This window comes from Rattus norvegicus, chromosome 9 (genome assembly GCF_021556685.1).
Source record: "Rattus norvegicus strain SHRSP/BbbUtx chromosome 9, alternate assembly SHRSP_T2T, whole genome shotgun sequence".
Lineage (NCBI taxonomy): Eukaryota > Metazoa > Chordata > Mammalia > Rodentia > Muridae > Rattus > Rattus norvegicus.
In genome coordinates, this window is record NC_141542.1 from 37,847,501 (window position 1) to 37,871,206 (window position 23,706).

General features: G+C 39.0%; 1 protein-coding gene across 1 annotated transcript in view; it reads right to left on the bottom strand.

Annotated features, from left to right (window-relative positions):
• Pkhd1 (PKHD1 ciliary IPT domain containing fibrocystin/polyductin) overlaps nucleotides 1–23,706 on the bottom strand; it is a 490,001-nt gene that overhangs the window by 134,750 nt on the left and 331,545 nt on the right. The window contains exons 56-60 of the mRNA XM_087568149.1: nucleotides 18,609–18,763; nucleotides 15,765–15,917; nucleotides 8,165–9,040; nucleotides 7,048–7,216; nucleotides 5,835–5,995 (exon numbers count right to left, since the gene is read on the bottom strand). Of these exons, the coding sequence (XP_087424275.1) occupies nucleotides 5,835–5,995; nucleotides 7,048–7,216; nucleotides 8,165–9,040; nucleotides 15,765–15,917; nucleotides 18,609–18,763 (1,514 nt within the window). The remainder of the gene's footprint in view (nucleotides 1–5,834; nucleotides 5,996–7,047; nucleotides 7,217–8,164; nucleotides 9,041–15,764; nucleotides 15,918–18,608; nucleotides 18,764–23,706) is intronic.

Sequence of the window (23,706 nt, forward strand, 5' to 3'; positions counted from 1 at the left end):
GTAAATATCACCTGCTTGGGATTAGCTGCCTTCTCTTATTGCCATGCAATTTTCAAAGTTGGCAGCAAATGAAAAGTTACAGATAAGTAAAAAACAAAATTACCAGCTCACTTTTTTCCCAGGCTGCACACCCTGCACTGCACAGATAGCAAAGCCTACCGGCACTGTGTTCACATTCAATGCTCCACGTGGATGGCTTTCACTCCTGATGCCAAAGTGCTTGATGATATGCAGGGGACTGAGTGTGGATATATGATTGAGTGAGGAGGGTTTTTTTTCTGTGTGTGAACTAATAGGCACAAACAAGATCAGTTATTTTGCAAATTAAAAAGAAACCTCAGAGGCAATGGAATTGAAGTGGTTTGGAGAGATTTGCTAATAAAATTGAGAAATGATGTGAGGGTGTTTCAAACATGGTGGCATTAGCAATAAATACAAGACTTGGTTCTAGTGTTCTCTACTTTTGGCTTATCTGTGTCATCGTTACGGACTCCCATGGGCATATATGGGAAAGAGCCACTCTCTTAGGAATAAGTAGGTGCTTTTCTCATCAACTGGTTTGGTGACAGGAATTAGAAAGTGGTTTAAAACAATGATTTTTAAAGTACAATAGTCTTACATTATGGAAGGGGGATCTGAAAGCAAGGAACACTATAATCCTATTAGCACCCCCAACAGACACTATTTACTATATGTTATCTTCTTGGCAAAGGGACATAGAATGTAGTTTTTTGGTGTAATAAACAGCAGACTCCTCTATGAGAATTTTCTCACCTATAACAACTTCACTGAACATTTTAGGCAGCTTTAGAACATGAGGATTTAGTCATTCACTCTTCTACTCCTCTGTGGATACGCTCAGCCATTCACACAGACTTGTTTTTGGACCCTGAAAGCAAATGGTGTGTACTGTTTGTTAAATACCATGGAATCATGTTTCACACAGGGCAGTGAGCTGAGCGAAAGCAAACAGAACAGAAGAGCAGCCAGTAGCAAGAACATATTTACATCTGAATAATGTATTACACCACATGGTAAGCAACCTCCTAAAAGCTCATCAAAAGGATGTTCTTATAATTTAAACATGAAGCATTTGATTGACATCAGAGTGACTACTGGTAAGAGTGCTTGTAATCACATATGCTGATGGAAACCATCTTCTCCAACAGCAGAGAACTCTTGAGAAGACCTATGACGTCTATCTGAGAAATATTTCCTGCCATATGCAAGGGCCCATACAACCTGTGTTCAGGGAAATCCAACAGGCTGATGAGATTTCCCACCCTGAATCATCTCTCAGTTCAAGGGTAAGCAGGAATGTAACATTGACATTAGCTCCTCTGGCATGGTTGTGGTCGTTTGGGTTTATAGTATCCAAGAGTCCCATTAGAGTTGGGCTCCAAATTCCACAGTGGTGACAGTTTGACAGCCCATCTTTACCATCATTATTTCTTTCTAATCTCACATTCCTACTGGTTTTTTTTTTTTTGGCAATTTGCTACTGTATAAACCACTTGAGTCTAACCTTTGTATCAGGTGTATTTCTAAGTCAACCCAAACAAAGACATTATGTTCAAGCTTTTTCCTTTTCTGTTAGAATAAATTCTAGCACTGTGGACTGCCACCCATATTATTAATTAAAAAGAAATATGTTTGGCCAATGCACAAGTCCATATAAGCTCCACAGCTACCCATAGGCTAGTTTTAAAGTATGAGGATGTTGCCATGATATGTCTGTAGTAGTGGTATAAGGTTTTTTTTTAACCAATAGAAATCTTACTGTAGGAAGCTGAGTAAATCTAGAGACAGATGGAAATAGATTTGCATATCTGCCATAGTTGTTTTCCAGTTGCTATGGTAACACATTGTGACAGAAGCAAACTAAGAGACAGAGGTTGACTTCAGAGCACAATTTGAGCTACAGTCCATCCTGGCATGGAAGTCAAGGAAGGAGGAACTTGAAGCAGCTGGACACTTACATCATCAGTCAAGAAGCAGAGCGAGATGAACACACTCTCCTGTTCAACTAATCAGTGTGGTTTTTCCATTCTGACATGTCCAGAGAAGGGTCCAACCCCCAGATAAGAAGTCCCACATCAATTCATGTAATCAAGATAATCCTTCAAAGGCATTCCTAAAGGACTTTCTTCAGATGATTCTAGAAGAACTTATCAAGGTGACAAGTCACACTAAGGATAAAACTATCCTTTTTGTTTTTTACCTTTACTGACCATATATCAACACTCACCTTTCTCTACACACACATACACACACACACACACACACACACACACACACACACACACACACACACTAACATTATGGATTTCATTCCACTGTGAAAAAAATGATTTTTGGTTATATTTAACAAATAGAAATGATATAACATTTTTATGTACTCTGCATATATATGACTTTAAAACCTGTCCTGTAGACCCAGTATCTTGCCATTCAATTGCAACACTAAGATTTCAACATATGGAAAGGTATCCACATAAAATATGTTTTCAAGTATGAATTATTATGGCAATTTAAACAATCATCTGGAGAAATAATTCCAAATGTCAAATGTTATACTTTAATGATAGCTCTGATGGGAAAAAATATAAACAAATAAAAATATACCCAGTTTTTCATGATGATGTTTGCCTGTACCAGGACACAGGAGGCTGAGACAGGGGGACTGGAAACTTAATGCAAGAATGAACAACACTGAAAAAAAAGGCCATCTTGATCTACACAACAAATTCTCAGCTAGCTGCCGAGGAACTAAACAAAATCTCATTTTTACAAAAAGTACGAACAAAAAACAAACAAGCAAAAGCTATGAGCTGTAAAGAAGGCTTCCATATGACAATATATACCATTAAATCAGGACAATCTCATTAGTATTCTTTCTAGGCATCCACAATACAGCCAGTAGCTCTCACTGAATTTGTATTCTAAAGAGTTAAATGTTAAATAAACAACTAAGTAATTCCATTTATAGCATACTACCCTTTGGCGAACCTCTAAGAACAATAAAGCAGCTGTATTGTAGGATTCCTGAGATTGTGTTGTTTACTGAAAAGACCTAATTCTGGTTGTGGTGTGGCTCAGCCTTAGTACACATCTTTAATCCCTTTAGCTGAAATACAGATAAAACCTTAGTACACACCTTTAATCTAAAACAATGAAGATAAAGTTAGTTTGTAGAAGGAAGCATCCACATTTGAAAGTGATGTCTAATTGAGAAGAGAGAGGAAAGGTAAGCTACTGGAGGGAGAGGATCAGAGGACAGTCTTACTGGGACAGTTATAGAGACAGTGGTTGCTGAGAGAGGAGAAGCTAGACACAAGTGAAGTCAGACTAAGCCAGAGAATCAGAAGGAACCAGAAGATTGCCAAAGTTATTTGAGGCCAAGCAGAGCAATGCGGAAAAAGCTGAAGCCAAATTGAATCAGTCAGCTTGAAAAGGACTTTGATCCAGAAGAGCTGAAGTGAGTCAGCTAGCCAGAGAGCAGAAAGAACTAGGAAGGGGTTAAGCTTATTCAGTAGTTAAGTATCCAAGGTTGAAAACATTCTTGGACTAGATTAGATTGTACAGGCTAGGCCTCAGTTAGCAAACAGAAGCAATACGTCTCGGAGATGATAATCAAAACAAGAGAATAAAAGATACTTTTACACAGGTACAATGGCTTTGTAAAATAATCAATATAGTGTAAATATAATAAATGTGTTGTTTTATTTGTTTTTGAGATGAAGAATCATTTATCTCAAGCTAGCCTCGAACACACTGTGAGGATAACCTTGAAGATTTTGGATTACTGGTATGCAAAATCTCACACAGTTTATGTGGTCCACACTTGTCCTAGGGATTGAACTCGGATTCTTACATGGGAATCAAGCATCCTACCAATGCCAGTACTAGCTCATATGCTTGATAGATAAGGGTTGGCTTCTCCAAGGACATTTGAGGATGATAAGCTTATCCCTAACATAGATACAAATAAAATATCTAGGGAGAGGAAATAGTCTATGCAAGATCGTTATGTTAAAGGAAAAATAAGGCTGTGATATTTAAGGTAAGTACTGGGGTCAGGGGGCATCACAGGAGTTGGAAGAAAGTAACCATGACCCAAGAATAGATGTCTGGTAAGCTTATGGTGTGTATGTCCTTCTGAATGGGTGAAAAGCCATTGGAAAGTTTAAATTATTGTCCTGGTTACTTGGTGAGTAGAGGTTCGAATGCAGGAATGGGAGAAAACATCAACAGGGAGGTTATTCTGCCACCAGGTGGGAGATGGCAATGCCTACATTACAGACAATGCAGACAGGAAGATGAGAAGCATGAGAGTTAGGAAAAAGGACAAGGAGTATGTTCTATGTTCTTACTGAAGAACATAGAAAGCAAGTAACAGGCCACAATTGAAATCTAATTGCAGGCATGTGAGTCCCAGATGCCTGTACTACTTAACAGAATCAGTTGGGTATTTTTTGACCAAGTTTCAAGGTCAGGTATGAGGTAGTGATAGGAAACATAACTCATGTGTGGTAATTTGACCTTGGTCCTCCTAGAATATGGAAAACAGTCTGAGTACCTAGCTCTGTAAGAGTCATACCTTCAGACCTTAAAATAGCAAGGAAGAAGCAGTGGGGGAGGGTAATAAGGGTAGAAAGTGAAAGAGCCAGAGTTGGGGGTCAATCTGAGGCCAGTGGCAAAATTCCACCACAAACCACCGAGCACAAAAGAACCCTCCCTTCCAGGAGGAGTAGAGCCCACTTAGTTCCTGGAACAACTGCAAGCCAACTATCACAAAAAGCCACCTGTGACTACGCCCTCACCAACCCCCTTGGAATGTCCCGGCTGGTCCACTGACTCGATCAGTTTGTAAGTTGCTTCACCCCACCAATAGTACCCTGCTTAGTTCAAATTCTGCCCCAATTGTTTGCAAGGTATATAACTGCCTCTTAGAGTCTGCTCAGGATCATTTCCTTCTTGGGACCCCAACATGTTGAAACAATAATATTCCCGTTGCTTTTGCATCAATCACTACCTCTGTGGGTCTCATTCAAGGGGTCCCGGAAGAGGTTCAAATCAGACCTCACAGAAGAAAATAAAAGAGTGGGGGTCAGATTGGGGGATTGCATTATATAAACATCAGGAATTATAGAATAACAAATGTAACTGGTAAAAAATAAAGGCATAGGAGACCATAAAGAATCTACAAAGAATCAAGCAGAGCCACAGTTTTTCTTGAGGTTTTCCTGCCACATAACATGCACAAATTCATTTCAAATGGGGAATTTGGTGTCCCTCTTGGTAGAAATAGAAATCTCTCTAGGATCCAGGTATAAAAACCTATACAATGATATGGTTTTATGAGCAACAACAAAACAAAACAATAACAACAAAAAAGGAGGCAGAAGTTCTGAGCCCAGCACAGTTTTAGAGACACTTGGAGACCAGGGAGATGAATTTCACAGTGCTGCATATACTACCCTCTCCAAAGTGAGTTTTCAAGTCCTAACAGAAAAGAAAAGACAGATTCATAGTTCCATGGGTTATTTCAAGGTAAAATGAACAGTACACAAGGCTAAGGAGTGTATGAAGATAATTCTCAATGTTCAGTGATACTAACATAGACACAAGTATTCAAAGATGTCATAGTAGTGGCATCCCAGAATCTCAATGACTCAGTATCCCTACCACACACATAACACATCAGCACATGCTAGCTGTCTTAGATGTCAGGTCCTGTCTAATACATTTTGTTCTCGTGGAACAACAGGGCCACCAGCTCTTTTGCATGCCCTCTGCCTTTCCCCCACACATCATGGTCAGATGTAACTGACCTGTGTTGAAGAAGGATCCAGTCCATCCTTCCTCTATCCTTGGAAACACAGAAACTGGTGGGGACAGACCCAGGGTTCTCCCATCCAGATCTGTGAAGAGGTATTTTCTTGGAATTTCACAGTCCGATGATGCAGGGCAGATGGTTCCCACTAAGTCTTTCCTGTGGAAAAAGGGAAAAGGCAACACCCTTGTCTCATGACAGGCAACAAAAAGAAAGCACATGGGCAGTGCTAATCTTTTCAGGGGTTCCTCTTGTCTTCCTGAGCCTTTTGCCATGTGAAGCTAATGTTCTTTACCTCATAGGGAAGAGCTGTACAGGACCCCTCACCAGTAGCCAGGCATGACATACTTTGATATTATTTTTCTTTTACTCCCCAACTCCAAAACTATAAGAAATAAATTTTTGATCGTTATAAATCATCTTGTTTATGGAGTTTTGATACTGGCATGAATGCACCAAGATGTGTAGCTTCTAGCCTACTGTAAGACACAAACAGAAGGAAGTGTTGACAGGAAAATTGTGATACACCACAACACATGTACCTAAGCATATTGAAGTAGCTATAGAGGCTCAGGGACAGATATTAAAACAGGAACAATGTTAGGTCAAACTCATAGACTTCCCATCAAGTCTTTTTAATGCAGAGAGATTCCATATTTATTTTTTAGATAATTAAATAAAATTTTCAGATCATGTGTCCAAGAGTAGTAGTTGTACCTGGTCTATACATCATTGCTTAGCTTAGGAATTCCTAGCAGTTGGGTACAATCTCCTGTCTCCTCATCATGGTCAAAGGCTCTCTGAAGCCCTATCTCAAACTCTGTGTATTATGCTCTGTGGTAGAGGAAAGAATGCAAGAAAAATGTTGATTTGATTCCATCTATTCTGAAACTATTCTAAGGAGAAGAAACAATAGAAAATAACAACAAAACTTTCATTAAATGTCTGACCCTTCTTTTAAAAAAGACTCAAAAGGGAGAAACCAGTAACTAGTACCTGTTTGTGTGCAAATTCTTAAAGTCATAAATAAAAGGGAAAAAAATATGGGATGGGGAAAAATGATGGGACCACTTAATCAAGGTACCAGCCTTTTCTACAGGGATATATTTCAATTCGTGTAATGGTGTTATATTTTTTCATGTGTTTGAGGATTTAAACAGTTGAAAACTGCTTCAGAAATATACTGTTATCATCAATACTGAAAGTGGTACCCAGACTGTAATGGAAGAAAGTAGAACTTGTTTTTGTCCTTTATCTTCAGCATTCTGGTCCTCTCTGCTGTTATTGGGTACATGATTCCAGTGCTGTGCTCATTAGTCAGGATGCAGACATCCAGATCGTCGCTATAGCAACTCTTCACGAAACTAGAAAAGGTGACATCTGAAATTTTAAGCAATATATCACAAGATTGTATCATGTGAACCATCTATCTTCTACCACAGAGATTATAGAACTAAATATTCTTTTCATACTATATATGCTAGGAGCTAATTTGAACTATCCAGAACAATTCTGGAGAGTTTACATAAATCTTAGTTACAAAATGCCTCTACCATACATGGACATTTTGCATTAAAAAAAAGAGCAATTCCAAGTCAGAAAGCTGTTGTTTAGTGGTTAGAACAGTGACTGCTATTCTGGGGAATGAAGACTCAATTCCCAGCAGCTACATGGAAGCTTATAACACTCTATAACACCAGTTCTGGGGATCTAATTCCCTATTCCAGCCTCAGTGGCTACTTCATGTATATGGTTCACAGACATATGTAGCTCACACATGTAAAATAATTTTTAAAAACCCTTAAAGATACAGTACAAGTACACTACAGTCTTTTAAAATTTTTGATGAAAAAATCTATCCATTTTATGTAACACTCAGACCAATTGTGAGATAGAATAAATAGAGAATAAGTACAAAATTGCCAAAACTATCTGGCGGATGATAAATTTCCCCTTATGGTCAAATGCTGACTTTAAACCTAGCAATCTTTATAGCACCCAACTACAAAATGACTTGCAGCTGTGATACAATCTCTGCATCTCAGTTACTGTAGCGAATATCAGGAAAAGTAATTGCTATCCACAGGTTATTATTGAGTTAAATGGCTACAATGAAGACAGCCCAGCAAGCAGAAAGCAGTAACTTCTGTAAGCAGTCACTGACTGTTGTTAATACACAGTTGTGACTCATCAAAAGTAGGATGCCAGCTAGACAAGCAATCAGTAGGCTAGGCTGGCCCTTCTTGTTAAATAGTTTAAGAACACTATTGAACATTGTGTGCTTGGGTGAGTGGAGCCACATTTTTAGGAGGGAGTCAAGAATCCTACCTTGAAGCTTCATAATTCCTGGAACTGAATGACCGCCCCTTACTTTGTGCCATGGCTCCTGGGGCCATCCATTTGGTTCTGAGGCAGATACAGGCCACAGAATACCGATCCGGCCTCCTCTGGGATTGGAAGGCGCTCTATCTGTGGAGGTCCAGTTGGCCGACTGAGGAGCCTTTCTGTCTTGGATGCAGTCAAAAGAGGAGCTAGTGGCTACGATGACTGAATTCCTAAGAGTAATCTGTAGAGTGCTGCCAGATCTCAGTGGAGCCGAAGATACATACGAGATGGCCAAAAGACCAACAGTATTATCCACCAGAGTGATATTCTGTATGTCCACACTATTCTCTGTCTGAACCATGGCACCATAGTCAAAGTTCTTAAAAGCCAGAAATCCAGAGACACCAGTACAGTTATTAGGTTCACGTTTCTTGTAGAGGTGAATGCCATGGAGGCTTGAGTGGACCACATTGTCAGACCAAAGCACTTCAGAGGAGCACCCATGGCCACGGACATGAAAGCCAAGTCTCTCAGATCCTGCCACCACATTGCCGTGGAGAATGATATCTTCGGCATAGTTCACTTTGATTCCTGCCACCCAAGGAAGGGAGTTTGCTGACTGCATTGACAGAATGACAAGGTTATTGGTGAGAGAATAGTTCTGACCCTCCACATCGATTCCATGGCCTTTTGTGCCAAACACTATGTTGTCATTTAAGACCATCCCACGACTAGAAGATGCATGGATGCCCACAGTGCAGCTTTGATGTACAGTAGAAGATATAACCCAGGATCCAGCTGACACACCGGTGAATTCAATAGATGCATACAGTGGTGACCCCATGTTTTGAATTTCTACATTTAGAAGTTGAAGAATGCCTGCAAAGGAAAATGTATGTATTCAGGTCAGGTTCCTTCATATTTCCCACAAAATACCAAAGGTCTCTGCTTTGGGGCATCAGAATATGCAGATACTGAAATGAAATGTAATCATTAGCCTTACCACCAGAACTGTATTTCATACTGTACAATTTCGCTGACAAAAAAAAAAGAATCACTGGAAATATGACATTCTTGTCTACAAACACTAATGTGCTATCTGAGCTCCGATATATCTGATATAAAAAGCAAGAAAAGAAATAAGGCAGGGGATGACCGTGGGGAGTTACACAACTGGTTCACAGATTCTTTGCATTTTCTACGAGACTGAATCAAAGGGCCTGGCTAAGAATAAAGGATGTGTAGATTGTTGCCCAGTTGCCTCAAAGGCATGTCTCCCTGTCTGTCTCAAGGATCCTGTTCAAGTGAGCTGTAATTACCTATGGAGGGGATGAATAAAGGAACCGAATAGGCAACTCTAAAAACACTTCTAGCATTTTCAAGAAGAGTAAAAGTACAAAACTTATTACAATTCGTGTCCAGAAATATGAGCTTCTTGATGAAAACATGGTAAAAAAGAAAGAAACGTAATACATATTTAATATTGTTTGTGAAACTGGATCTGAAGGCACAGGGTTGTAACCAGGCAACACTGGAGGCTGAGGCAAAGGGTAGAATGTTCAAAACCCGCCTGTGCTACATGGTGAAGTCAAGGTAGCCTGGGCAACTCAGTAAGGCTTTGTAGCTAAATACAATCTGGAAGAGAAGACTTGGGATGGAGCTCAGAGGCACAGAACTGGCCCAGCATGTGTGACACCTTAACCCCCATGAAACCTTTTCTATATTTTAATCTTAGCGACATGTTATTTCCCATAGGATTTTTATAACAATGAGATTTCCTACATCAAAATGTATAATTATGTAATCTCACTGAAGACCTTCACCTTTTTGAATGTTGTTCTTTTAATATGGATTGTTGACTGTATTTTCAGCCCTACTAGGCCAGTACTCAATTGCTAGCTACACCTCTAGCTTAGCCCTTTAACTTATTTACTTATTGTTGAGGCAGAGTTTCAGTAAGCTGCCAAGTCAGGCCTACGACCCCCTGCCTCAGCTTCCTGAGTAGCTCAGTTCACAGACTTGGGTAGCTGTGCCCAGTTTATGGCTCCCAAGAGCTAGGATTATAACTGGATGCCACATGTTTAGCTGTGCTGCCTTAAAAAGAGAGTAACAACAACACAGAACTCAGCCTACACATTGGTTTTAAATTTGAGTATTAATAATCAATACTGGTTACTTCTAGTAAAAATACATATTACACTATATGATTATAGGTTATGATATAATAATAAAGTAAAAAAAGTGAAACATCTAATTCCCATATAACACTGATCATGGGCTAAGCTCTGCTTTAACACACACACACACACACACACACACACACACACACACACAAAATCTTATTTATCACAAAGATCCTATGAGTTAGTTACAATTATTATCTCCATGTTGCTGACAAGGAAACTGAGTCATAAAATGGTTAACAAACTAACATTTCAACCAGGAAATATGACTAAGTACAATGAAGTTCATTGCAAATACACAGCATGAGTGAGATACTCAATACTGTAGAGGGAAGAAGACCTTCATACTAGAGTTAGGTAATACTAGAGTTAGGTAACCAGGCAATAGCTGTATGCCAGGCATTATTCATGGATCCTTTGCTAGGAAGATTACAACTGGAGAACAGGGTCCCTCGCTTCTTTTTGATTCATTGTTGTTGCTGGAATTTATGAGGTATTGTTTTGTGTTTTGAGGCAATGGCCAAGGTAAATCATGGTGCTCCTTCTTTGCTAAAGATGGAAGAAGGTACCCATGTGGCATTTCGGTGTTACTGCATTTTAGTACTTTTTCTTAAAGATCAAAGATAGGCTAGCCTAAAGCCCCAGTTCTCCACTGCCTTTTCAGAAACACATTTCCTTGCAATCATTGCTGTAAAGAAGTTGAAACCTGTGAGAGGGAGAAGGTAAAAGGTTACATGCCTCTCCGGGATGAGATAAAAGAATCTCAGTAATAAACCTCTCAGTTGGCAATGATTGAGAAGCTTCTGGTGGATGGTATAGAAATGCTGTGCTAAACTTTGTGATACAGGACTAACCTCTGAGCCATACTGCCACCCTCTTCAGGAGTACTGCTGGTCCTATTCAGCTATCTGACTAGATAGCACAGGTAGGTCTGTTGACTGTTCACTTTCCCCTCATAAAAAGAGGGAATTGGGGGAGCTGTTATGCCCAAGTGGCAGGTACCCCAAAGACCACAGAGGAGCCAATTCTTATGTAAACACAATAAGGGTTTTATTATGAGCTTGTGAGCAGGGTCTCTCACTGCTCCCATCGCAGTTGGTCAGAGTGAGAGTCCCGAGTCTAGGGGTGCAGAATATTTATTGTAGTTACAGCAATCACGGGGGATTTCTATTTGGGTCAGCAAGTTAACCTTTTAAAAACTGCATTTCTGACATAATCTTCATGAACCAAACACAGGGACAAAAACCACCTGACAAACAGGATGGCTAAGTTAGTTATTCTCTGTAGAATGTCTTAAGTTCACTATATGTACTGTGACTGTGTTATGGGAGCCTGACTGGCTATTGCTAAGGGGTGGTCAGTTGTCATAGGATGCTTGCTGCTTGTTCAGGAGGACTCTATGATTTACTTTTGGGAATTGGAGTTTAGCCGCTGATCTCCCTCAAAACTGAGTTTCTTCAAAAATGGAGTTGGTTGCCCTTTACACAGTCACCACTCTTAACAAGTTGTATACAGTTCTTCCTAATTGCATATGGGTTTTGGAAAGGGCTAGAAGATATTAGTGTGTGTGTTTGTGTGTGTGGGCGTGTGCGTGTGTGTGTGTGTGTGTGTGTGTGTGTGTGTGTGTGTGTGTGTGTGTGTTTGGGGGAGGTGACAGAAGGTATTCTATCTGCACAGACATGGAAAAACCATCATTCCTCCTGGGAATGATCGTCCAGTGTGGCTACTTTAAGATATTCCTGCCTATATCCTTTATCCAACTTCTGTTAGGAACCCTAACAAACTTCCAAGTTCACTGGAGTGAACTTCGGTACAGTCACACATTGGTTGGTTTGGGAACCATAGGAGAAGAGAGGTAGATATTCTTTACATCTTCCTCAAAGAAGGGATTTTAGTCACCAACATTAAAACGGTATTGGTCTCTTGATATTCTTTGCCAATAGCACACTGCTGAAAGATTGGTTACATCTTCCCTACCTAGAGAATTTTGACATGAACATCTCCAAATGGAAATGTAAATTCACATATAAACAGTCTGTTTCCTGTTAGAGATGGTGGCTTTAGCCTCTCATTAATATATGCTTGAATAATATTTCAAGATCTCATATCTATGTGGTTGAGATTGACAGTTTCATTTCACTCACATGCACATTGAAACAACAAATGAAAATCAACAAATAGTAAACAAATACTTAAAGTATCTTGAGCATTTAAATGAATAGTTCAGATTTAATTATGGTAGTTAAGTAACAAAAAATAGAAAAGCCATCTTCTCCATTTTGAAATTATAATCTTAGAACTTTCTAACTAGATATTGTCATCAAAACAAAACAAAACAAAACAAAACAAAACAAAACCTTGCAGTCCCTAATTACGAGGAGAGACTCCCCTAGCCTGGTTAACCATTCAGCAGCATCCATGATATTTCTTTTATCTTTATATTCTAAGATAGTTACATAATCTCCTCTTCCATTTCCTCCCTCAAAACCCTACCAGATGCCCTTTCTTTCTCTCTTCCAAATTCCCATGCCGTCTTCATTTTTCTAAATATAATCTGCTCAGTCTAGATAGTGTTTCTTGTATGTACATTTTCAGGGCTGAGCATTTGGTATTGGAAAACCAACTGGTGTGTATGCTCTTCCCTGGGACAGACTCGTTCTCCAGCTTTTAGCATTTTCTAGTTGCCTATAGTTCTTTGTGTAGGGTTGAGGCCTTGTGGTCTTCCCCTGATTCACCTTCATATTTTTTTTATTATCAACCTTGTTCAGTTCTTGTTCAGAGATATAATCTCACAGCAAACTCCCTGATCCACTGGTTATCACAACATTTCCATGTTCTTTCTGTGATGGCATTGATTATTTTAAAGAGCAAGGATTCTTAATGTAGCATGAGAAGCTAAATTGTATCCTGGATAGAAAGGGGTCATTAAATGAAAATATTTCCACTGTGGAAAACCAGAACAGCTCCAGCCCACAGAAGCATTCAATGTGGTTTCTCTTTCCTTTTCTGGGAAATTACAATATAGGTTAGCAACTACAAAGTATTATGAATGGGCAAGGCTTGATGCTAGCTCAGACTTTGTACTCAACAGCAAGAGTTGGTCTTTTGTCCTAGTCCATGACCATTGTTCTGCTTGACCTAGTTTTCATTAGTTTGGCCTCTATATCTCAACTTTACACTCATTTGTACAAGTCCAGAGTCAAGATTTTGTCTCTGTCATCTAGAACAATGTTGATCTCATCATCATGATATTTTAAGCCAGAATTCCTTTCTTGGATGATGCTGTACTATTTATACATGTGGCAACTATTCATTGAATACCAGAAACTTCCTCAACTTATAAGAAGTAAAAATGTCACCAGATAATTGTCCCAGGGATGGGGTTGGGGGGCAAATTCACCTCTGGCAAGTAGATATAAAAATAGAACTTATGAAAAGAGGGTTTTTTTCTATTCACTAGAAATCTTAAACTTCTGATTTAAGATCTAAATATTCCAATATAGTGAACAAATGGGGTCAAGAAAATGCCTCATGCTGATAAGATTGAGTAGTGTTTAGGGCACCTTTGCCAGTTCTTCTCTTAGCCCTCATTGTATTCAAGTACAAAGTGACTTTCTTTTCTTTAAGAAAAATGCAGGTATTGTTTCATTAATTCCTTAAGAATTCCATAAATACATACAATATATTTCTAACCTAATCAGTCTAATTAGGGCTACTCACATAGTCTAGGTGTGGGGCTGTATACTGGAGTGCATTCAACCTACCAGACACACCATTAAAGAAAAGGAATTCTTTCTTCCCAAGGAGACGCCATTCGTCAATGGCTGCTCAGCTAGGAAGAAGAGACTCACACTAGAATGTTGACTGGCTTGATCATATGTAGGTCTTATACAGGCAGTCACAGCTGCTGTGAATTCATGAGTGCGGTGGTCTTGTCAGCATGCATGAGACAAACCTAGGTCCTTTGCACATATGTAACAGTTATGCAGCTTGGTCTTCATATAGACTTAATAAAAGAGAAAGTGGGGAACTGCCTTGAGCTCTTTGACACAGGAAACAATTTCCTGAGCACGACACCAATAGCTCAGACATGAAGATCAATAATTAATAAATGTGACCTCATGAAACTGAAAAGCTTTTGCAATGCTAAGGATACCACTAATAGGACAAAACAGCAGCGCACAAAATGGAAAAAGATCTTCACCAACGCTACATACCACAGGGGAATAATATCCAAAATATATAAAGAATGTAAGAAATTGCACATCAACAAACCAAATCATCCAATTTAAAAATGGGTACAGAGCTAAACAGAATTATCAACAGAGGACTCCCTTATGGCTAAGAAGCGTTTAGAGAAATGTTTGATGCCCTTGGTCTTCAGGGTAATGTACTCTGAAATTCCATCGCATACTGATCAGAATGGCTAAGATCAAGAACTCAAGTTACAGCACATGCTTACTAGGATGTGGAGCAGGGAGAACATTGGGAATAGTTCTACCCCAATACCCAGATTTACTACTTTTGGGCATATACCCAATGTCCTACTGTACACAATGACACTTACTCAACTGTATTTATCCAAATATTTTCTAATGGCCAATATTTATTTTAAAAAATTACTTCAGGAAATAGTAGAAGAAAATGTGGCATTTTTAGTAAAAGAAAAGAGAATTAATCAGAAGTTGATGTGTGCCTCAAAAGTATTAAAGGCAATTTCTAAGAATCAAGGGGGATAATTGTATAAATAAACTCAGTTCCTTAAGGATGGATATACAGAGACATTCAAAGATAGAGCTATCCTCACAACATTCCCTAAACTATTTGATCAGGAAGAGCTTTGTAAAACTATCTTCAGGACATAAATTTAATAAATAAGGTCATGAGACTATGTTGCAAGGTTCCAAAAGAGCTGAAGCATAAATTTCAAAGAAAAAGTTTGCATTGATCTTTTTAGAAGATTGAATTGATCTTTAAAACACTCTAAAATATGGAAATAATTTGTATTTAAATTTTAGCCACTAATTTGCAGCATGAGCTCATGTCTATGATTAGACACTACATACTACTGGATAAAAAGTAAGAGAAAAATCAGGAAGTTGATAAAATTTAAATGGCTATTAAATTATCTGTCATTTCAAAGCAAAGGAGAGATCTCGTATCTGCTCAAGCTGTTTTCTTTGAGGTAAAAATGTTCAAATACATGGATATCTAGTGCATTATTTAACTGCACACAATAATTTAGCAAAGATTCAGACTGAAAATTCATAGCTTCCTGGAGTGAGAAAGGAGCCAGCTAATTTGATCATTTTTGCATTTTAAGTGAAAATTCTCACAGCTGAAATTTCTGAGTGTCCTAGATGAGTAGTTCAGAATCAGTAGCTGAATAGTAAGTAACTGTGGATTTCATTTTCACTTACCAGAAAACTCTTCTCCGCTAGATTTCCTGAAGGACCCCACAAGGAGTCTCCCTCTACAGGATGAGTCAGACTGAATTCTAATGTTTCTGGTCAACAATCCAACCTCAGCAGCCAAACAAATCTGTCGACTATCCTCCAGGGTGTGGGCACTTCCTAGAGAAATAGGAACCAGAGGGAACAACCGTTAACTGTCTGTCTTGGAAATTGCCATCTGAGGACGCAGTGTATCTCACAAGTAACATTTTCCCTTCCTGCTAGAAGTCCTCCCAACACAAAAGCCAGTTTTTCCTCCAGGCACACTCCACAGATGTCAGCTGAGAATGAAAAACCTGTTCCCTTGTCCCTCTTTGGGATCAAAGAGAATGTGTGAGCAATAATTCTTTCTGTTTTTTCAATAACTCTGGGTACCAGGATAGGCCAATGGTTCAGAGATTTGTCCAGTTCATAGGGTCCCAATCTTCTTCCTTCCATGCATCAATGTCAGGATGTGACATTTGGCTGTACATTCTCCATAAATCTCCATTGTGGAAGTAAAGAATCCTGGTTCAGAAGAGGCTGAGGTAGAGCATGAAGAGCAATGTTAGAAGGTGAAGGAAATGAAAAAAGGTGATGCTAAGCACAGAAACTCCCTCCCTTGATGAGACTTCTTCCATCTACCTGAAGCAGAGGGGAAGGAGGAGCCTTGTACTCCTATTTCCACTGATATTTCAGGATGACTTTAACTGGACAGGGTTAGTAAAGATTTCTCTTTTCTATGCTATGCTTTTTAAACAAAAACAAAAAAAAATCAAGCTCGACATGGTGATAAATGCTTACAGTCTCATACTAGAGGCTGAGGCAGCAGAATGAATGGATTCTAGAAATTCAAGAGAAAAACCCCATCTCAGCAATAACAGAAGGGAAGAGGAGGCATTAGCTCTGAAGCTATGACTCAGAAATAACTTCAGACAGTCTTGGCGACCACTTACATTCTCCTCTCACATATCAGATAAAAACACAAGTCTCTGGCCCATCTATTTTGCACATTCATTAGTAATATGTCCTGAGTTAAGCTTATTTTTTTCATAATACAGGAGACTGGTTTTCCTTAATGACTTATTTCTATACACTATCTACCTGGACTTTTTAATTAATGAATTTATTTTATGTATATGAGTGCTCTATCTGCATGTATACCTGCATACCAGAAAGAAGACCATATTATAGATGTTTGTGAGCCAACATGTTGTTACTGGGTATTGAACTGTGGACTTCTGGAAGAGCAGTGTACTGGCAAGTTTTATGTGTCACCTTGACACAAGCTGGAGTTATCACAGAGAAAGGAGCTCACTTGAGGAAAAGCCTCTATAAGATCCAGCTTATTGAGGTGTTTTCTCAATTAGTGAGCAAAATTGGGGGGGGGGAGCACAGTCCATTGTGGGTGTTGCCACTCTTGAGCTGCTAGTCCTGGGTTCTAAAGGAGAGCAAGCAGAGCAAGACAGAGGAAGCAAGCCAGTAAAAAACATTCCTCCATGGCCTCTGCATCAGCTCCTGCTTCTTGACCTGCTTGAGTTCCTGTCCTGACTTCCTTTGATGATGATCAGCAATGTGGAAATGTAAGCTGAATAAATCGTTTCCTTCCCAACTTACTTCTTGGTCAAGATGTTTATGCAGGAATAGAAATGCTAAGACAAGCGGCCAATGCTCTTTACCTCTGAGCCATCTCTGCAGCCCCAACACTAACCTGTCTTTGTGAAAAAAATATCTGAGCTGTTGGGTTTTTTGTGGTTTTCTTGGTCATCTTAGTAGATAACATACATATAAACTGTATTTTGTGTAAATAAGAATACATTTCTAAATTAAATGAAGTTGTTATTTATACTATCCATTGTATTCCAAGGTACTGTAGGATTCAATGTGCCATGAAATAAACTAAATGCTTATTATCGAAGAGCTTTGTTCTTACCCACAAATGATCTATTGTAAAGATTTTTAACTCTCTTCTTAGACTTGCCATTATGAATGATAGGATATCTCCTAAAATATCTAAATATTATTTTGGAAGTTAACAATATGCTAAGTGTGATGCCACACACCTTTAATCCCAGCACCAGGGAGGCAGAGGCAGGTAGAGCTCTTCAACTTGAGGCCAGCCTTAGACACATAGCAAGTTCCAGGACAGCTGAAGCCAATAAATAAATAAAATAAAAATTAAAAGTAAGCCAGGCATAAAACCATGTGGAATCTATAGGCCTATAATCCCAGCACTGGAGAGCTGAGGTAGGAGAATTAATTTGAGTTGCGAGTTTGGAGTGCTTAGTCAGACCCTAGCTCATGCACACAATAAAAGGCAGAAGGAAGAAAAAACAACATAAAGGAAAGAAGGAAGGGAGGGAGAGAGGGAGGGAGGAAGGAAGGAACGAAGGAAGGAAGGAAGGAAGGAGAAAAGTAAAAGAAAGGATGAGGGAGAGAGGAAAGGAAGAAGGGAGAGAGGGAGCGAAGAAGGAAGAAAGGAAGGAAGGAAGGAAAAAGTAAAAGAAAAGGATGAGAGGGAGGGAGAGAGGAAAGGAAGAAGGGAGAGAGGGAGGGAAGAAGGAAGAAAGGAAGGCAGGAAAGAAGAAAAAGGAAGGAAAGAAGGAAGAAAAGAAAGGGAGGAAGGAAGGGAGGGAGGGAAGTGGGGGAGAAGGAAGTGAGCAGAATGGAGGCGAAGAGAAGAAAATCCAAGAAAAGTTTCTAAGACAAGTGCAGGGCAGCAATCAGATAGCCTCCTTCCACTCCTTAAAGTCAATCAAGTGCAATGTGCCTGGCTCCTAAGCAGTCTGTTCATGGTGCAACTATGAAGCGTGTACTAAATCACAGCCATACCAATGTGCCTGTGTTTTAGACGTTCATAGATCCTGATGTGATGGTCCTTGACTTCCTTCACAGTGAGGACCTCTGCCTCATGAGGCTCATAAGAAGAAGAGCTGAGGACGATTTTGTCATGGGGCTGCCAATCCACTGCATTATGTACTATAATCCTGTAAACTCAGAAAACAGATGTCAGATATACTCATAAAACAACAGAGATCATCAAGTAACCCAAGAGAAAGTATAGCCCACATCAGAGTCAGCGTACTTCACCATGGAAACTTAAAGGGAACACAACAAACACGAGAAAAAAAAAAAGCTTTGGTTGAACATTGACCCTTGTATACCGAGGAAATACTGAGTTCACAAAGTTTTTGATTTGCAAGCATGAAAGCCTTAATTTGATACCCAGAAACCACATTTTTAGTTTGAATGTAAACAATATGCTAAGTGTGATGGTACACACCTTTAATCCCCAGGGAGGTGGAGGCAGGAGGCTGCTTGCAATCCCAGTAATTTGGCAGAGTTTAATAATCATATCTTCATGTGCTTTTCCTAAGAGCTGTCTCCTTTCTTCCCTGAGAAACAACTTGAATAATAAAGCTATTTCCAAAGGGATCCCTTTTCATGTTTTCTGAAGATGCATTTACCATTTGGGGACAATATATACACAAAGGTTAATATCTTGGTCAGACAGATACAATTATGAGTCTTTAGAATTCTAGTTCCTTCTGTGCTGCCTCAAAAAGCTACTTCATTTTTCCCTTTGTATCAATGAAGAAGTCAAATGTTCATATAACACCCCGACTCCAAACTGCATTGTGTGGAGTACTAGGTATGTATTATCCCCGTGTACTATTCTAAGCGTTGTGCTTTAATCTCTCAATGAATCCATGGGAGCTTTGAAGATTTCCTTAGACTCACAGTAAATTAATTTTCTCTTCAATCTGTCATTTCTCTGTAACTTTTTCTTCATTAATATGACTGATTTTTTTCCCTCCATCCACAATCTTTATTGATTTCCACACTGCCAGTTCACTCTGCAACCTTTCACCTAACACCAATTTAACTGTCACTTTAGTCAACTCCCCAAACTCACTGACAACACATTCTCTACTCCCTGTAAATGTTCCTCCATGCAATGGGGGCTGGATAAGACATCAGACACTAAGCATACATTGACAGGGCCACCAATAAGTGACAGGTATGATAGATTCTTGGGGAGTCTTAGCTGTGCCTTCATTGGCAATGATATCATAGAAGATTCATTCATTAGCAGAATAGAGCAAATGTTATTTTTAAAGGCAAGTGAAGGGCTGGGCTTGCTGCTCATGTGGTAGTTTCAGCTTCAGTTTGCCACCTTGATCACTAACTTAACACCATCTAAAAAAAATCATAATTTAATGACTTGAGGATGAGAAGCATTAACTGTATTCTAGTCTTCTGTATAACGCTAATGAGGTTCATGTTACAGAAAAGAGCATTCCTGTTCCCTGAGAAAATATACCAAAAAGTTTACCAATCAACTAGTTTCAAATAAAAAGGATGAAACTTAAATTATAAAAGTTGAAGGCTCCTTAAAAATATTGTTTTTAATATCTGAAAAAATTATCTACACCATCCCCTTTATTTCTGCATTAATATTTGACATTGTTTAGGGAAAATATGCTTGCCTGTCCAGAGAACACCAATCAGATGATAAAGAACAAGTATTTTGTAAGTTTAATTTAACAGTTTTTCAACTATGCATCAAACTTTCTTATGCGTACACCTATAATTTCAGTGAATAAAGCTAGACACGAATGGAGACTCATAATGAAAGTAGATTTGTTTAACCAGTCTCAAAATACACAAGTTCCCTCAAGAATCAGGAGTAGCCACAGACTCTGAATGCTACAAACATAGGAGTGAAAATTCCACTCCTAATTCCTGTGTTAACACTTTTCATCCATGCCGCTGGAGTGCAATGGGAATTTTCAGAGGTATATAGGCTGCTGGAGAAACTGCGTTCCATAGTGAGGTGTAAGTATCTTGAGAAACTACGGTATATTATTTGCCTATCGGACCTCCTTCTCCCTCATACTGGGAAAGCGTTCATCTTCTGAAACTCTATTCTTCCCTGTACTGTGCCCCATCAGTTATTCTCATTAGCTGTTCTAGTGAGAAGCTCAGCACAGGCTACATATGTTTGTATAAATCCCTCTCCGGATGGAATGAACCCTCAGATTGTGAACCTGCCTAAAGTACAATCCCTCTGAGATTATGGGCAGCCTATAGCAGAGGGAGAAGCTATTCTTTTTTTTTTTTTTTTTTTGTTCTTTTTTTCCGGAGCTGGGGACCGAACCCAGGGCCTTGCGCTTCCTAGGCAAGAAGCTATTCTTAAGTATTAAAAAAAATTGATGTCAAAAAGGAGAAGTGCAAGAGTGTGGGGACAGAAGTGGGGCTCTGGATTAGCACCAGTCCAAAATCCACCAAGAAATATTCATTTCACATCTCTGACGGGAGCTAGATTGCCTGTCTCCAGGCTGACTTTGTGTCAGAAATTGAGCTTAAAAAACTTTACGTTCATTAAAAATTTACATTCATTTAATTTGTATAATTGTTAGATTAGCTAGGCACTATTACTCTCATAATTACAGGAGAAGAAACTATGACTCAAGAGGGTAAGTTACCAAAGTTATACATTTAGTAAATTATAAGCTTATATCAAGCCTTTCTCTTTGCAGAGTATTCTTTCCCCTTATTATAAAAGTCAAGTCCTTGACCTCTGTGGAAGAGTTGTTCATATGAGGTTAGGACATAGTGCTCTACTACGAGTTTAAGGGCTTGCACGTAAGATCAATAATTGTTAGAAAGTGGGAAAAGAGCTACCAACTCTATACTCTGATACAGAAACAGAGTTATGGAAGTAATAAATTTTGAATCATATGTAAATTAAGTTAACTTTAACTTGAGGCAAAATTCTAATATATTGGAAAATATACAGTTGGGCTAACATGTTCTAACTTCTACAGATAAATTCAAGGAGCAGATATGAATTAGATACCTCCTATGCTTTTATCAGATGCTACAGATTATACCAAACCAATAACAATATTTCCTCTCTCTTACACAGACAGAGCACACCCAAGTTAAATAGCTTAATACCATGTATTGAGAACCACACCAATGTTTTGTGGCTATGCAAGATGTGGCCATCAGCAAATGCTAAGCCAAAGGTATACAGAAACATTAGCATTTATATTAATGTGTTAGGTCTTAAATTATTTTCTAGATATATTTTATAATGTAAGATTAGAATTTTACACTGTAAGCTAATGTTATAATGGTTTTGCTGATGAAGGCATTGAGTGCTAAATTAAGACATAATGGTTGAATCTGCAAAGATGTAATGATATACATCTGAAACCCTTCTTGTCTGAGTTTGAAAGTACTAAGATTGCCACAGAAGGCCTTGCGCATAGTGCTTGGAAGAGAGAAAAAAAGGTATTCCAAGCATATGATATCTGCAAAGCGCAAGAACCAACAGAGCAGATATTATCTATCGTGCTGTTCAGATTAAAGGTCTAAGTCCTGGGTACACAATAAAGTAATGAATGGTTATTTGCTCTTTAGTAAGTGAGTTCTTTGTACATGACAGACCATAATCATAAACTACTCGAACCAATCCAAGCCCGCTAAAACAGCTGTTATAAAAAAAAGAAGCATTAAACAAGAAGGATAAGAAGGCAGAGGAAGGCAGATTCAAATTGGTGTAGCTATTGTAGAAAATAGGATAGAGGGGCTAGAGGTATGTCTCGGCCATTGAGACCAGAGTTCAGACCCCACGTGATAAGTCAGGTGTCTCGCGCATGCCTGTTACCTCCAACTCCAAGGGAGGTTAAAGTAGGGGTACAGCTGGGACTTCCTGACTTCCAGAGCTTCCAGTTCAGTTCAGAGACACTGACTTAAAGGAATAGATGGAGAGTGACAAAGCAGGACCTCTACTACCCTCCTCTGGGCATTGTGCTCCAATTAAATATATATATATATATATATATATATATATATATATATATATATCACATGTATATCACATATATATGCACATTCACATACACACATATAAAAATGTGTTATAATGTTATATTTGAATATATATATATATATATATATATATATTTGTATGTATGTAAAAGGATGGAGGAACCTTGAAAATTAAAAAGGACTATCATAGCAATCCCATCAGGAATACCTATAGAAAGTGAAATCCGTGATTTAAAGGACACTTGCACCTCTGTGCTCATTAAGTTCCCTATCTACTACAGGGACCTGTCCACTAATATGTGTAGCAGAGGGCTGCCTTGTCAAGCCTTAGTGGCAGAGGATGTACCTAATCCTGTAGAGACTTGATACCCCGTGGTGAGGGGGATACAGGGTGGGGTACCCTCTCAGAGGTGAAGGGGAAGGGGAGAGGGGAAGAACCTTGTGAAGGAGGACCTGGGAGAGTTCAGCATTTGGGATGCAAATAAATAAGCTCATTAATTTGTAAAAAGGAAGAGAAAGGAGACACATACGCACAGTAGAAGAGGGTCGAGGCCTCAAACAGAAGGAAGCGCTGCCATCTGAACAGCATAGATTGACGTTATGCTACGTGAAGGAGTGAAACAGCCAGAAACACCATCTGATCTCATTTATGTGCAAAGCCTAAAGTGTGGATTGCAGAGAGGAGTAAAAAGTTCAGGGAACACATGTTAGGTCATGCTGATTTGGGCGAACATCTTACTCAAAAGCTGCTGAGAACACAGACTTCACTCCGTTCTCACCACCACCACCAGCAACAACGAAAGCATGTGAGATGAGATACCTCATATGCTAATTTACTCTATTTAGTCTTTGCATGACATACAGGTTTCAAAACACGATTCCAAACACATTAAACATTCAATGGTTTTACTTGTCAGCTAAAAACAAACATTTGAAAAACAGGGTTTTAAGGCAAAGAGACAGAATAAAGCCTGTGTAATGTCTGAGAGAGGGAGAAAGTGTGAGAGAGAGAGAAGGAGAGAATGATATGATTAATCAGAAAGCAAACAAATAAAATTTACAAAAGAGTTTTCATAATATTCTCTCT